This window comes from Rhinoraja longicauda, chromosome 30, assembly GCF_053455715.1.
Source record: "Rhinoraja longicauda isolate Sanriku21f chromosome 30, sRhiLon1.1, whole genome shotgun sequence".
Lineage (NCBI taxonomy): Eukaryota > Metazoa > Chordata > Chondrichthyes > Rajiformes > Arhynchobatidae > Rhinoraja > Rhinoraja longicauda.
Genome location: NC_135982.1, coordinates 12789025 through 12804500, shown reverse-complemented (window position 1 = coordinate 12804500; position 15476 = coordinate 12789025). Strand labels below are relative to the sequence as shown.

Here is a 15476-nt window from a genome sequence, read left to right as displayed (position 1 = left end):
CTCCCAATCGGTCACCATTCAGGTAATACTCTGCTTTCCTGTTCTTGCCGCCAAAGTGGATAACCTCACATTTATCCACATTATATTGCATCTGCCATGCATTTGCCCACTCGCCTAATCTATCCAAGTCACTCTGCAGCCTCCTAGCATCCTCCTCGCAGCTAACACTGCCACCCAGCTTCGTGTCATCCGCAAACTTAGAGATGTTGCATTCAATTCCCTCGTCCAAATCATTAATATACACTGTAAATAACTGGGGTCCCAGCACTGAGCCTTGCGGTACCCCACTAGTCACTGCCTGCCATTCCGAAAAGGACCCGTTTATTCCTACTCTTTGCTTCCTGTCCGCCAACCAATTTTCTATCCACCTCAACACTGAACCCTCAATACCGTGTGCTTTAAGTTTGTACACCAATCTCCTATGTGGGACCTTGTCGATGGCCTTCTGAAAGTCCAGATATAACACATTGACTGGTTCTCCCTTATCCACTCTACTAGTTACAGGCCATCAAGCCTACTCTGCCATTCGATCGTGGCTGATCCATCTCTCCCTCACAACCCCATTCTATTCCTTTTCCCCCATAATCCCTGACACCCATACTAATCAAGAATCTGTCAATCTCTGCCTTAAATATATCCATTGGCGGCCTCCACAGCCGTGGCAATGAATTTCACAGATTCGCCTCCCTCCGACTAAAGAAATTCCTCCTCGTCTCCTTTCTAAAGGTATGTCCTTTTATTCTGAGGCTGTGCCCTCTGGTCCGAGACTCTCCCACTAGTGGAGACATCACATCCACATCCACTCCATCCAGGCCTTTCACTATTCCATTCCATTTGTTCCATTCCCACTGGAGCCCGTCATCCCCCCACCTCCTGGCTGGTCGGCTGTCCGCCAGCTTTAAGTTACCTGTGAACCTGGGGGAGCTGCATTTCATTCCCTCGCCCCCATCATTCATACATGGCAAATGCCTGGGTCCCAGTCTCCATCCCCTTACTTATCCTTCACTGTTCTCCAAACACATCAGCACCCCATCCCCATCCCATCTACTTTATTTTACATTCTAATCCCCGCCGCGGGTCTTGCTGAGGGTGATATTTGACTGGTCCATCGACTGTTGGATCATTACGTGTCCAATACCATTCACTTCCATAAATCCAGGCTGAATTTTCCCTTGGTTTTCCAAGAGATCCTTTATTAATCTTTAACAAGAGTCAGAGGGGGACATCGCATGGAGTCAGGCCTGTGGGCCCAGAGTCCACACGTACCATCAACCACGCGTTTACACTCATCCTTTTAAGAAATGTTTCCTTCCCACTTCCTCATCAATTCTCTCCAGCTTCAACCTCCTCACTCACATGTGAAGGGCAATTTACAGCAGCCAAGTAGCCTACCAGCGAATAGATTATAAGTGATAGGAGTAGAATTTGGCCCATCAATTCTACTCCACCATTCAATCATGGCTCATCTATCCTTCCTAACTGCATAACCTCTGGCACCTGTACGAATCAAGAATCTATCTCTACCTTAAATATATCCACTGACTTGGCCTGCACAGCCTTCTGTGGCAAAGAATTCCACAGATTCACCACCCTCTGACTAAAGAAATAGATGCGAGAGGCAACTCATGCAGTCACAGGAAGAACGTAAAACCTCTACACTGACAGCCCAGCGTTGGGATTGAACCCAGGACACTGGCGCTACGAGGCAGTGGCCCAACTATTGACATCAAGCTGGAGCCCGGTGGACCGGGTAAACGTGCTGTGGTTCCCTGTATCCTCAACTGCTTCCTTTTTATAAAATAGTGGAGCTACATCAGCTGCACTCCAATCGAGTGGTTTTGTCAGTCGACACACCTTTGCAAATGCTTTCTTTAATTCCAGGGCCATTTCCTGAAGTATTCTTGTAGATAGGGTATCAGGCTCTGGGATTTATCAGCCTTCAGAACACACTTCCCTGCTTGCTGCTGACTTCATTTAGTTCCTGCCCCAAGTTCCTCAACAATTGCAGCAGTGGAAGCAGCCCAGACCACCACACAAACCAACCTCCCTTCCTCACTCTGCCTCGCCAAGGCCAGCAGCATAGTCAAGGATGAGTCACTCCCACTTCACCCCTCTCCCATCGGGCAAAAGGTATAGAAGTGTGAAAACGAACACCTCTAGGTTCAGGGACAGTTTCTTCCAAGCTGTTACCAGGCAACTGAACCATCCTACCAACAGTAGACAGCAGTGCTGAACTACTATCTACCTCATTGGAGACCCTCGGACCATCTTTGATCGGATTTACTGGCTTTATCTTGCACTAAACGTCTTTCACGTTATTCCTTTTCTCTTGCATCTGTACACTGGATGTCTCGGGTGTAATCATGTGTAGCCTTTCTGCTGACTGGTTAGCACGCAACAAAACCTTTACACTGTACCTCGGTACGTGTGACGATAAACTAAACTCAAACTCTCCCCCCTGTCCCCTCCTCCACCACCCACCCCACACCTAACCTGGATCCCGGCTCACAACCCAGACCAGCCACCCAGATACTGGAGCCATCGGATGTGGCATTATACGTTTCACTGTATCTTGTTAGAAAATTTAACAATTTGAAACTAACTATCATGCCCATTTTACAAATAAAATCGCTTTTGAAACGTCATGTTGAACGGAATAACATCTACTGCCCCAGGTAACATAATGATATTGATATGGATACAGAAGAATGGTCTCGACCCGAAACGTCACCCATTCCTTCTCTCCTGAGATGCTGCTTGACCTGCTGAGTTACTCCAGCATTTTGTGAAATAAATACCTTCGATTTGTACCAGCATCTGCAGTTATTTTCTTGCACTACTTTGGATACAGAAGAGAGCAGTCAGTCAATGAAACAGCAATTGTGTGGATTCCCACAATAACACGTGTGGACATAATGGACAAAGCTGGCTCATAGGAGCATTACCCCATTCACATTTCACGTTAGGAGAGTGACCAAGAACTTGTCAAATAGAAACGCCCTTAAGCCATCTCTCTGGACATCAGTGGGCACCGCACCCACTCAGCAGGTCAGGCACATCTGTGGGGCACAAAGCAGATAACATCTCGGCTTTACGACCTTGAGTCCTGTTTCTTCCTTCAAACGCTTTGCCAGACCAGCTGAGTGTTGTAGCTCAGTACAATGGGTTAAGCCATAAGGGAGAGGAGTAGAATTAGGCCATCTGGCCCATCAAGTCTACTCCGCCATTCAATCATGGCCGATCTATCTCTCATTACCCCATTCTCCTGCCTTCTCCCCATAACCTCTGACACTTGTACTAATCAAGAATTGATCTATCTCAGTCTTAAAAATATCAACTGGCTTGGCCTCCACAGCCTTCTGTGGCAGAATTCCACAGATTCACCACCCTCTGACTAAAGAAATTTCTCCTCATCTCCTTCCTAAAAGAACGTCCGTTTAATCTGAGGCTATGACCTCTAGTCCTAGACTGTCCCAATAGCGGAAACATCCAGTTGTGTTTGAGGAGGTTCAGGGGATTTCATGCCGTAGAGCAGAATTAGGTCATTCGTCCCATCAAGTCTACCCCACCATTCAATCATGGCAGATCTTTCCCTCTCAACCCCATTCTCCAGCCTTCTCCCCATAACCTTTGACACCCTTACTAATCAAGAATCTGTCAATCTCCATTTTAAAGATACTCAATGACTTGGCCTCCACAGCCATCTGTGGCAATAAATTCCACAGATGCAACATCCTTCGACTAAAAAAATTCCACCTCCTCTTTCTAAAGGTACATTCTTTCATTCTGTGGCATTGCCCTCTGATCCAAGACTCTGCCACTGGTGGAAACATCTCCACATCCTCTCTATCCAAGCTTTCACTATTTGGTAAGTCTCTAATGACCCTCCACTTCATCCTAAACTCCAGCAAGTACAGGTCCAGTGCCATCAAATGATAGGATCTAGATTACTCAGGCACCAGCTCTCATAGAGGGCAAGAGGAGCAATGACTGTGAGCGAAGAGCTTGTGTTCCCCAAGTCCACCCTCCCCTCCCTATCCCCATGGTCTTGCATTCACTTGCAAATACTCAAACCAACCAGAATTAATATTTGTGCTCAGAAAACCAGATAGGTGACCGCATGATAGCCACAAAATGCTGGAGTAACTAAGCAGGTCAGGTAGCATTCCTGCAGAATATGGATAGGGTGACATTTTGGTTTGGAACCCTTCTTCAAACTATCCATGTTCTCCAATGATGCTGCCTGACCTGCTGAGTTACTCCAGCATTTTGTGTATCTTCAGTATTATCCAGCATCTGCAGTTACTTGTGTGGAAAGGAACTTCAGATGCTGGTTTATACTGAAGATAGACACAAAATGCTGGAGTAATTCAGCGGGTCAGGCAGCATCTCTGGAGAAAAGGAATAGGTGACGTTTCAGGTCAGGACCATTCTTTAGACAGGGTTTGAATCAAAACGTCACCTATTCCTTTTCTTCATAGATGCTGCCTGACCCACTGAGTTACTCCGCCACTTTGTGTCTGCAGTTCCTTGTTATTACAAGATGACTGCAGGATATCTTTGTATGCCGAGTGGCAACTCCAGAGGAATCCACACACATGGATATCTAACACACATAATATCAAAGAGCTTCTCCTTATTCCTACTTGTATTCCTCTGTTATTCCGCACAGGCTGCATCTTAATGTCCAAGACAAGCCGTGTTCTGTGACAGTGAGATAGGGACAAGCCTTGCCCTGCTAGGCAACCTGCCCTGCCCTGAGATAGACACAAAATGCTGGAGTAATTCAGCGGGACAGGCAGCATCTCTGGAGAGAAGGGATGGGTGATGTTTCGGCTCGAGACCCTTGTTCAGTCTGAAGAAGGGTCTCGACCCGAAACGTCACCCACTCCTTCTCTCCAGAGATGCTGCCTGTCCCGCTGAGTTACTCCAGCACTTTGTGTCTATCTTCAATGTAAACCAGCATCTGCAGTTCCTTCCTGCACTGCCCTGCCCTTAGTTGATCCAATACCAGAAGATGTATGGGTATACAGGTTAAGCCTTGGTTGAACATCTCACTACCGGACAGCATCCGTGAGGGGGCTGCATGTACACTGGGGTATCAGGATGGACTCTCGTGCTGTCTCTGGAATGGAACTTAACCCCCGAACCTTCCACTGGAAGACCGCTCGCCACAGCAGAAACCAACCCACACATTTGTACGCACGTACCTAGTACCGAAAAAGTACAGACCTTCAGAAGCATCAGTCTATAAAACACAGGTTAATTTATTTAGTAAAAGATTTGAAAAATAGTGTCCTACATGTAACAATTTTACTAATCTCCAACAAACATGGTCTCAAAACATAAAACATGATCTCAGTTGAAAATCAGAAGCTACTTAATTTTCAAATACCCAGTTAATGACTAAACTTTGTTAATGCTCCCCTCTATTGTCATTCATTTCATAGTTAGAAAAAAATGTCCCAAAACAGATTAAAAATCTTAAAGCAACTTCAGAAACATTGGGCATCTTCAAGGACTCACGTACCAATAAATAGGATACAATCCGTAAAACTCAAACCAAACGAGACAGAGGCTGATACAGAAGATTAAAAGACATTTATGCATCACAATTGCATATGACATTAATTCAACATTATTTACATTTAACTGGAAACTCAGTTGTGATAAAATTGCACAGATTAAACTTATTTACAAGAGGCAGTTGGATTAGATTTAAATTCTGCACTATTTTAACCAGATCCCCACTAAATATTCAGATATATGGGATAGGAGCAGTCAGAAAATAAGTCACTGATTAAAAATTTATATTAAAAAATTGCAGTCATTTATAAGAGGTCAAATGCAGGCGGTAAATAATGCTCAGTTTCCGCAGAATTGTTTCTTATCTGAAACTTTCTGGCAAGTTTATCCTTTAGGTTAATTTGAGGACACAAATTGGTTCGCTGAATGAAAAAAAGTATCACCATATCAATTCACCATATTGTGCTGCAGGTTTATATAGACTTGACATCAGCATCCCACCCAAGGCAGCAAAGATCCACTAGTGAAATACACCACTTCTTGATAAATTAATACTCGACAGCGCAAGATTAATGATGATTCAACCAGCAAACCTTTGGAAGTCAAGATAATTGAGAAGGTTCCATTTCAAGGTGGTAACCAGGGAGGCTGGTTTAACTTCATTGCGATAGGACATGTTCAGCTGGAAACTCCAGGCACAGGGAGGTTTGCTTTCAATCCCTCCCTGACCCTGAAACACAGCAGGAATCAAGACCTCTTAGCGAAGAGGTCACACACTCCAGCACACACCACAACACTTGGGGTGGAGAGACCACACCAAGCTTGGCAGAGATGCAAATGGCAGTGTGATGAGAAATCAGGCAGTGCCAAATGATTGAAGGCAGAAACCATGCAGACTGAGCTCAAAATGAACCCCAAATGTACCTCAATTTGTCCCGGCCCACTTCCCCTCTCCCCCCCCCCCCCCCCACCTCACTCGTGCATTAAATAAACTTTGTGCAACCCTGTCCCAAACAGAACATGGAGTCAGTGGTCACAACATACATTCCGAGAGCAGGTTCCCCTCATGTCCACATCAGACGACACAGTGATCAGGAACCACGGACTGTGAAAGTGAGCAACGCTATGTCGAGGGTTGTATTCGAGTTGCAAAGAACGAGCAGTGACGGGCAAAGTCAGAAGAGCAAAGATTAACGCGAGCAAGCGTTTGTGCCTGGGACGAGCCCTGACTGGGAATGTGGACAGGTCTCATCCTCCAGAGACCACTCACGGAGCAGAATGTCCCTCTACATGTATCTCAGTGCTCGGTGGAAAGAGTAACAAATCCCAAGCTCACACTCAGCACAAAGAGACCCCAATGCCCGCCGACGATTCTTCTTAAAAAGGTGCAATGTCTGATCAAAAACTCTTTACTAAAGTGCATCTGGTTATCCGGGAGAGAGGCGGAGATCGTGGAAGACTTTCTCTCCCCCCCCCCCCCTCCCCCACCCCCACCACCACGTCCCCCAACCTCAGCCCCCTCCCCGCCGTTTGCAAAGACCAAACTCTGAGCCCAGGCAGGACCTGCAGAAAGGAAGAAAAGACCCACAAAGCCAGGCTCCTGCTCCCCCCCCTTAGGGCACCGACCCCTTAGAAAGGTCATACAGTGGAGACTAGGTAAAGGGGGAATGGTGTATGAACTAGCCACCACTTCCCAGTCTGCTTACGCTCAGCATAAAGGAAAAGCTGCCGTTTTAATACAAGATTACACCGATATGTCAGTGCAGGACTTTTTGAATTGGATTCAACCTTCAAAAATATTTGTTTTGATCCCAGGCACCTTGGTTACGGTGGCTACTAAATGTAAACTCAATGTGGAATGTGAGTCTTTGCCGTCTGTGAGCACAACTAACCTTATTCATGTTATTGCCTTTATCATGTATCACTGCTCGGTGGGTCTAGGTCGTTGGATAGTGTGTGTGGAAGGTGGACACAAGGAATGGGTGACATTTCGGGTCGAGACCCTTCTCCCTTCTGTCCAGAGATGCCGCCTGTCCCGCTGAGTTACTCCAGCATTTTGTGTCTACCTTCCATTTAAACCAGCATCTGCAGTTCTTTCCCACACAGGGTGTAGAAGGTATCGGGTTATTTCAGGTAATAGGTTCCGGGAAACGACAACCACTGTGTGAGTTACACCTCCTATTGTGCCAGTAACACCCTCCTGTCCTAATTACATCCAAGATGGCGCCCAACCCGACGACTGTGTGTGTGTGTGTGTGTGCTGGTCACAGAGATGGATCTGCAATCACGCACTACAATCGCTCCACTCTTTTACATCTCCCCTCTGACAGCAACATTTATCTTGCACTGAACGCTATTCACATCATTCCCTTTATCATGCGTCTGCACACTGTGGATGGCTCGATTGTAATCATGCATTGTCTTTCCGCTGACTGGTTAGCAGGCAACAACAGCTTTTCACTGTACCTCGGTACACGTGACGATAAACTAAACTCAAACTCAACTAACTTACACCCTGGTTGAACACGATCAGCAGCTTAGCCCCTGTGAAGAGCGGCCTTCCCTCCAGAACAGAGGGTGGGGACATTTAACGGCAGAAATGAAAATGACACAAAGTGCTGGAGTAACTCAGCGGGTCGAGCAGCATCTCTGGAGAACGTGGACTGGTGACGCTTTGGGTCGGGGGCTCCCCTCGACAGACTGATGGTCGGGCGAGTGGGGAAATGGTGTTTGAAGGCGTTGAACCAGAGGAGAATAAAGTCTGAAGAAGGGTCTCGACCCGAAACGTCACCCATTCCTTCTCTCCGGAGATGCTGCCTGTCCCGCTGAGTTACTCCAGCATTTTGTGTCTATCTTGAGAATATAAGTAAAGTCGGGGTCTGGGTGAGAGAGGCCTGGATTTGCGGGAGAGGCAGAGCAAGGACCTGCAGGTTCTGCCGGTCCGTGGTGGTAAGTGTGGGGGACCCAGGGCACGGGAGGGGAACTGTACCAAGAAACCATTGATGGAATGTAGGTACCTGAATCCTGGTTGGACACGAACTGAGAGGCCTGGTGCTGGAGCTGGAGGCCACACGGAGCACGGTAGTGGCGCAGAAAAATGCTGTGGTTGTGTCTGAGTCAGAACGGGGAGAGGGGGTCCCTCAGAACTCCCGTCACAGGGAGGGGAAGGAGAAGAACATCTTCAAAGTAACATATCATGAGATTTCACGACAGAGCGTAAAGAGGAGAAACCAGGGACTGCAGACGCTGGTTTACAAATAAAATACAAAAGTGTTGGAGTAACTCAGTGGCCAGGTAGGATTTCTGGAGAACATGGATAGATGATGTTTTGGGTCGGGACCCTCCTTCAGACTGTTCAGAAGGGTCCCGACTCAAAACATCACCTATCCATGTTCCCCAGAGATGCTCGCTGGCCCGCTGAGTTATCCAGCACTTTGTTCCTTTCGTTGTATAAACCAAAATTTGCAATCCCTCGTTTCTCCATTTTATGGGAGGATCAGTGCAATGGTTGAATACTGGTTGGCTGTATTGCTGAGGAGTGGCACGGGGAAGTTTGAAAACATGAAGTAAAGATAAAAACAATCTTACGGTTTTACAGAATCCAATTAACCTACAGACCTGCACGTCTTTGGAAAAGGGAGCACCCGGAGAAAACCCACGCGGTCGCAGGGAGAACGTACAAGCTCCGTACAGACAGCACCCGTAGTCAGGATGGAACCCAGGTCTCTGGCGCTGTAAGGCAGCAACTCTACCGCTGCGCCACCGTGCTGCCCCTGTAACACCCTGGGCACTGACGGGAAACTGCTCAACAGACTGGGAAATGTCGCCTCTCGCTAAGGTCAGAACGAATCCAAGCTGTGGCCACATCAGTAATGACCGCAGGATGAAGACATGTAGACCCATGCCCTGCACTACCCCATCCACTGCTGTCAGATCAACCTTCACCTGAAAAGGGTTGGTTGGGCTGTCTCAGGGCGGGCGATCCAGCTGCGACCAGCACAACAGTGAGAGGCCCAGTCGGGATTAACTCTCTCAGTGACTAGCACCCAGTGTGACCAACACACGAAACGCAAGCAAAGCAGTGAGATACCGAGGGCCAGACTCTCCTCTGGGTACCGGGTGCAACAAGACCCTGACCAAGAGCCATGTTTTCCTTGAACCCCTCGTTGGCTAACTGCACAAGCGGAGGCGGAGGCAGAGGCTGGCAATGTGAGGTCAGGGTCTGGGGCAGCCACCGGACTCTGGATTATCGAACAACTTTGGCCCTGCTTTACTGAGGGACCTCGGGAAACTCATCAATCGCTACATTCAGAGCGGGGTGGGGGGGGTGACAGGCCGTGCCTGAAGCTGCAACATCAGGTCGTTTCATCAATAAGCCTGTGGACAGCCACAGCAGGCTTGGGACAGTGCAAGGAAGCAGAATTTCCTTTAACCGGGGTTAAAGGAATGTTCTTTTAATCTCAAATTTCAGCAAATTTATATTTATTTTGTAATAAATTCTGATATAATGACCCTAGGGTCCTCAATCTTTAAAGAATATATTTATGTTTTATTGCCTCTTGACAATCAAAGTGTCCTGAAGGTATCTCAGTGCTCTTAGGCATTCTGGACTGAATTTCACAAAGTCAAGAAACATTTTAGAAAAATGGAGCCCCGACAAGGTGCGGATTTGGTAAACGCCGGGCCCATCCCCACACCGGGACCCTGGTGGTGCCTGACCTTCGGGTTCCCATCTGGGGTGGACGGTGGGTGGGTGGGGGGGGCCGGAGAAGCAGCCACATCACCCGATGGCTGTGAATGGGGGCTTGGTGTGGAGTGGCACAGGGCCATTCTACCAACAGCAGGTTCCCAGGAACTGAACCCAACCCCTCAAGGTGAACCCTCGCTTCAGTGCATCACCAGAGCCATAGAATGGCCCGAAGAGACCAAAGCAACGAGCCTTTCGCGAGGTCCTGATGCCACGCAGAATCTGATCAATGTCTTTGCGAATCATTCTCATCGCATTAGAGAAGGGTGTCGTTACACGCGGGACGCCACGCTGCGTTGTCTGAACCTGGGGGGCTTCAAACACTCGACCAACGTCTTGCGTGTCCAAACCTCAACGGTTCCAAACCGGAAATCCAACGCGAGAGGGAGCCGTGAAGTTGGCTTTTACGTTCAAGGCACACAGGAAGAAATCAAGGTTCTTGAGATTTGTCGGAATGCTGCTTGCAAAGTTCTGGCGAGCAGGAGCCGCCTCTGCTCGAGGTTCCCACGGGGGGGTCAGTCCTCCTCCATGTCGGGCAGGTAGCTCTGCTTCTTCCTCACATTCCAGTGTAAACACTCGGCCAGGCTCTCGAACCAGTCGTTCACCGGGTCCCTGAAGCATATCGAGGGCACCGGGTAGCAGGAGGTAGTCATGGAGATGCTGCAAGGAAAGGAAGTCGAGGTGAACGTCGGCAAAGATGGGCCCCTCCCGTGGAGTGAGCAGCACCTCATCTACTGCTTGGCTTGCTTACAATCCAATGAGGTGGGCATTGGATTCTCCAGTATTCCCCTCTCTTTCCGCTGAACACACCCCCACCCTGGTGTACACACATTTCTCACTCCATATCCCACCCCCCATCCCACCCCCTCTCCCCCGCTCCTTTCCCCTCCTCCATATGCTCTTCTTCCATCACCAGGTCCCCCATTTACCCTATCCCCTATTCCCTCCCCCTGCTTTCCATTTCACTCCTCTCCTTATACACCTTTTTGTCTCCTTTTCATCTCCACCTTTAGTGCGCAGTTTTGGTCTCCTAATTTGAGGAAGGACATCCTTGCCATTGAGGCAGTGCACCGTAGGTTCACGGGGTTAATCCCCCGGGGATGGCGGGACTGTCATACGAGGAAAGATTGGGCTTGTATTCACTAGAATTTAGAAGGATGAGATGGGGATCTCATAGAAACGTATCAAATTATAAAAGGATTGGACAAGCTAGATTGAGGAAAAATGTTCCCAATGTTGGGGGAGTCCAGAACCAGGTGCCACAGTCTAAGAATAAAGGGGAGGCCATTTAAAACTGAGATGAGAACATGGACTGATGCTGCAGAACTATCATGCATGCAGCTGCCCGCCACATCACCACACAACTGAAGATCAGGAGCTTGAAATCACTACACCTGCCAGCGCGTTCCAACCCCCCACCATCCCGCGTGAAAAATAAACTTACCGCCGCATGTACGCTAATCTTTGCCCCTCTCACCTTAAAGCTATTTCCTATAGTTTCATTTAGTTGGAGATACAGCGAGGAAACAGGCCCTTCGGCCCATCGAATCCACGCCGACCAGCGATTCCCGCAAACTAGCACTCTCCAAATACTAGGGACAATTTACAATTTCTACCAAAGCCAATTAACCTACAAACCTGTACGCCTTTGGAGTGTGGGAGGTAACCGGAGCACCGGGACAAAACACACGCGGTCACGGGGGAGAACGTACAAACTCCGTACAGACAGCACCCGTAGTCAGGAGCGAACCTGGGGCTCTGGCGCTTTAAGTCAGCGACTCTACCGCTGCGCCACTGTGCTGCTCTGGTCTTTGATATCTCCACCCTCGGACAAAGGTTCTGACTGTCTAACCTCAATTTTATTTCATGCTGTCAACTCTCAACCTCTGCCTCTCCGGAGAAAACAATCCAAACTTGTCCAACCTCTCCTGTAGCTCATACTCCTTAATCCAGGCACAATATGCTGATGGCAAAAGCTGTGTTAGTATTTGCGCTAAACTTTTCACTTGAGAGTGTGGTGGAACTGCTGCCTTACAGCACCAGAGACCCGGGTTCAATCCCGACCACGGGTGCTGTGTGTGCGGAGTTTGTACGCTCTCCCTGTGACCACGTGGGTTTTCTCCGGGTGCTCCGGTTACCTCCCACATTCCAAAGACACGTGGGTGTGTAGAATAATTGGCTTCTGTAAATCTCCCCGAGTGTTAAGGATGCAAAAGTGGGATTACATAGAACTAGTGCACGGGTGATCATTGGTAGGCGTGGACTCGATGGGCCAAAGGGCCTGTTTCCAAGCTGTATCCCTGAACTAAACTAGACAATACAAATCTGGATCCTGGTTGCAAGTGACGGAGATTCTTTCACTCACGTAATTATTCCACACATCAACTGCTAGACCTTCAATTTACCCACCCTGATACTAAAGCAGTAAACTCACTGGACACGCATTAAACCCACAGCCTTGTCCCAGTCTGGGCAAGTCAGGGTGAAGATGTTCATTGAACCTGTGTTTGTACCCCTGACCTGTCCTGACCTGTCCTGACCTGACCTGACCTGACCTGACCTGAGCTGTTTGCAACAATGAAAATGAACCAATGGTTAAATGGTGGGATGATGGGAATGGCACTGAGACAGGGAGCGGTGGAACTTTGAACGGGTTTAAACATAAAGATGATGGTTTTAAACTGGGAATTGCAAGCCCAGAGGTGCCGGCTGGGAATGCTGCTCCGGGGGGGGGGAGCCGGATGGGAATTCCATGGCCGGGAGTCAGGTTTACGGAGTGTGGGAGAAGGGAGGTTGTTCGGCATCTCAGGGAGCCGTCTCTCTCTCTCTCTCTCCTTGCAGGAGCGATCGTCTCGACTCCGACAGAGAGTGGTGGAGACACTCATTCCACTCAGCGACCTCGGTTGCCACTCACCTGTCCCCGTGACAGATCTCCTGACGCTTCCGCCCATCAAAGGAGACCCAGGCCGTGTTCCTGGCGTCTGGCGACAACATGATCTGAAAATGCACAGTCACCGGTTAAAGTCGGGCTGCGTACGTACGGACCGACCGACCGACCCTGACAGATCCACACCCACCGCAGCTGTGCTGACGGCACCACCCTCACCAACATCCTCCACAGTAACCCAGCGCCACCTTCCACCCGGCTTCTGCATCAACCCAAGCTAATGCTTTGAGTGGACAGTGCCATACATAAAGTTGTAGACAATAGGTGCAAGAGGAGGCCATTCGGCCCTTCGAGCCAGCACTGCCATTCAATGTGATCATGGCTGATCATTCACAATCAGTACCCCATTCCTGCCTTCTCCCCATACCCCCTGACTCCGCTATCTTTAAGAGCTCTATCCAGCTCTCTCTTGAAAGCATTCAGAGAATTGGCCTCCACTGCCTTCTGAGGCAGAGAATTCCACAGATTCACAACTCTCTGACTGAAAACATTTTTCCTCATCTCCGTTCTAAATGGCCGACCCCTTATTCTTAAACTGTGGCCCCTGGTCATAGTCCAGAGGGCAGTTGCTGTTCGTGAACTTAGAACTGGAGAGCAGGGAATTGCAAAATCTACCACTTTAGTTTGGTTCTCAACACATCCATATTTTTCGAGATTATGCAAGTTCATGTCCAGTCTATACTTTTGACAGGATAGCATGCAAAGGCTTTATCTGTAATCGGGTGTATGTGACAGAAAACTAAATCAGACCAAACTAGACCAGTAGATCTTGCATCTCCCCGCTCTCCATTTCCAAGTTCATGAACAGCAGCTGGCATCCAGGCCATTGTCAACTTTACGGATCTCCTCCAGCAAGGCTGTGGTGGAACGGAGAGCGTTCGGCAGTTCGCGCTGAACGGCAGACAGAGAGTGGAGGAACCATTGCTTGGACAACGGTGCAGAGGCTGGGAGTTCCCGGGAATGCCGCGGGAAGAGAGGAAGTCAACTGCAGCGTGGCGTCGTGGAGATAGAGCGGGACTAGAGGGGTGTGCCAGCGGAGAGAGGGGGATCCCGCGGAGAGAGGGGGAGGGGTCGGTTACCTTCAGCTCCACTCCTGCCGGGACCACGATCGGCCGGAAGGACAGGGAATGTGGACAGATGGGCGTGATCATGATGGCCGGCACGTTGGGGTGAATCATGGAAGCTCCCGCCGCCGCCGCGTAGGCCGTGCTCCCTGTCGGAGTCGAGACGATCACTCCTGCAAAGAAAGAGAGAGACGGCTACGTGAGATGCCGAACAACCTCCCTTCTCCCACACTCCGTAATACCAGGCTCCTGGCCGTGGAATTCCCATCTCCCCCCCCCCCCCCCCTCCCCCCCGGGAGCAGCATTCCCAGCCGGCACCTCTGGGCTTGCAATTCCCAGTTTAAAACCATCATCCTTATGTTTAAATCCCTTCAAAGTTCCACCGCCTCCCTGTCTCAGTGACATTCCCATCATCCCACCATTCCATCATTGGTTCACTTTCACCCCCAATGATTCAAAAGTGTTTTATTGTCAAATGTGCCAAAATGGAACAATTAAATTCTTACTTGCAGATTAAAACCTCTAACAATGATTTGGGAACCCGTGCTCTCTAGTTGGGAGCAAGGGACTGCGTGGGTCTCCAGTTTCCTTCCACATCCCAAAGGCGTGCGGGTGTAGGTTAACTGGCCTCTGTAATTTGCCCCTCGTGTGCAGGGAGTGGCTGAGAAAGTGGGATAACATCGAACTAGTGTGAATGGGTAATCGATGGTCAACATGGACTCAGTGGGCCGGAGGGCCTGTTTCCACGCTGTATCTCTGAACTAAACTAAAATGATATTCCTCGCCCTGCCTGTACAACCAGAGGAAGGCGACAAAGATTTAATGAGCCGATGCTTGTACTGAGCTGATACTAAAATCACAAAATAATGAATTAGGAATATTTCCATCTTTTTTGAAGGGTCAATAGACAATAGACAATAGGTGCAGGAGGAGGCCAATCGGCCCTTCGAGCCAGCACCGCCATTCAATGTGATCATGGCTGATCATTCTCAATCAGTACCCCGTTCCTGCCTTCTCCCCTGACTCCACTATCCTTAAGAGCTCTATCCAGCTCTCTGTTGAATGCATTCAGAGAATTGGCCCCCACTGCCTTCTGAGGCAGTGAATTCCACAGATTCACAACTCTCTGACTGAAAAAGTTTTTCCTCATCGCCGATCTAAATGGCCTACCCCTCATTCTTAAACTGTGGCC

General features: G+C 48.9%; 1 protein-coding gene across 3 annotated transcripts in view; it reads right to left on the bottom strand.

Annotated features, from left to right (window-relative positions):
- Positions 1 to 7052: 7052 nt before the first annotated feature.
- Positions 7053 to 15476, bottom strand: part of LOC144607944 (NAD kinase-like) — an 89362-nt gene continuing 80938 nt past the window's right edge. For all 3 annotated transcript variants that reach the window (XM_078425100.1, XM_078425102.1, XM_078425101.1), the window contains 3 exons: positions 14300 to 14457; positions 13188 to 13270; positions 7053 to 10933 (listed from right to left, as the gene is read on the bottom strand). In XM_078425100.1, coding sequence (XP_078281226.1) covers positions 10789 to 10933; positions 13188 to 13270; positions 14300 to 14457 — 386 coding nt within the window. In that variant the 3' untranslated portion in view covers positions 7053 to 10788. The remainder of the gene's footprint in view (positions 10934 to 13187; positions 13271 to 14299; positions 14458 to 15476) is intronic.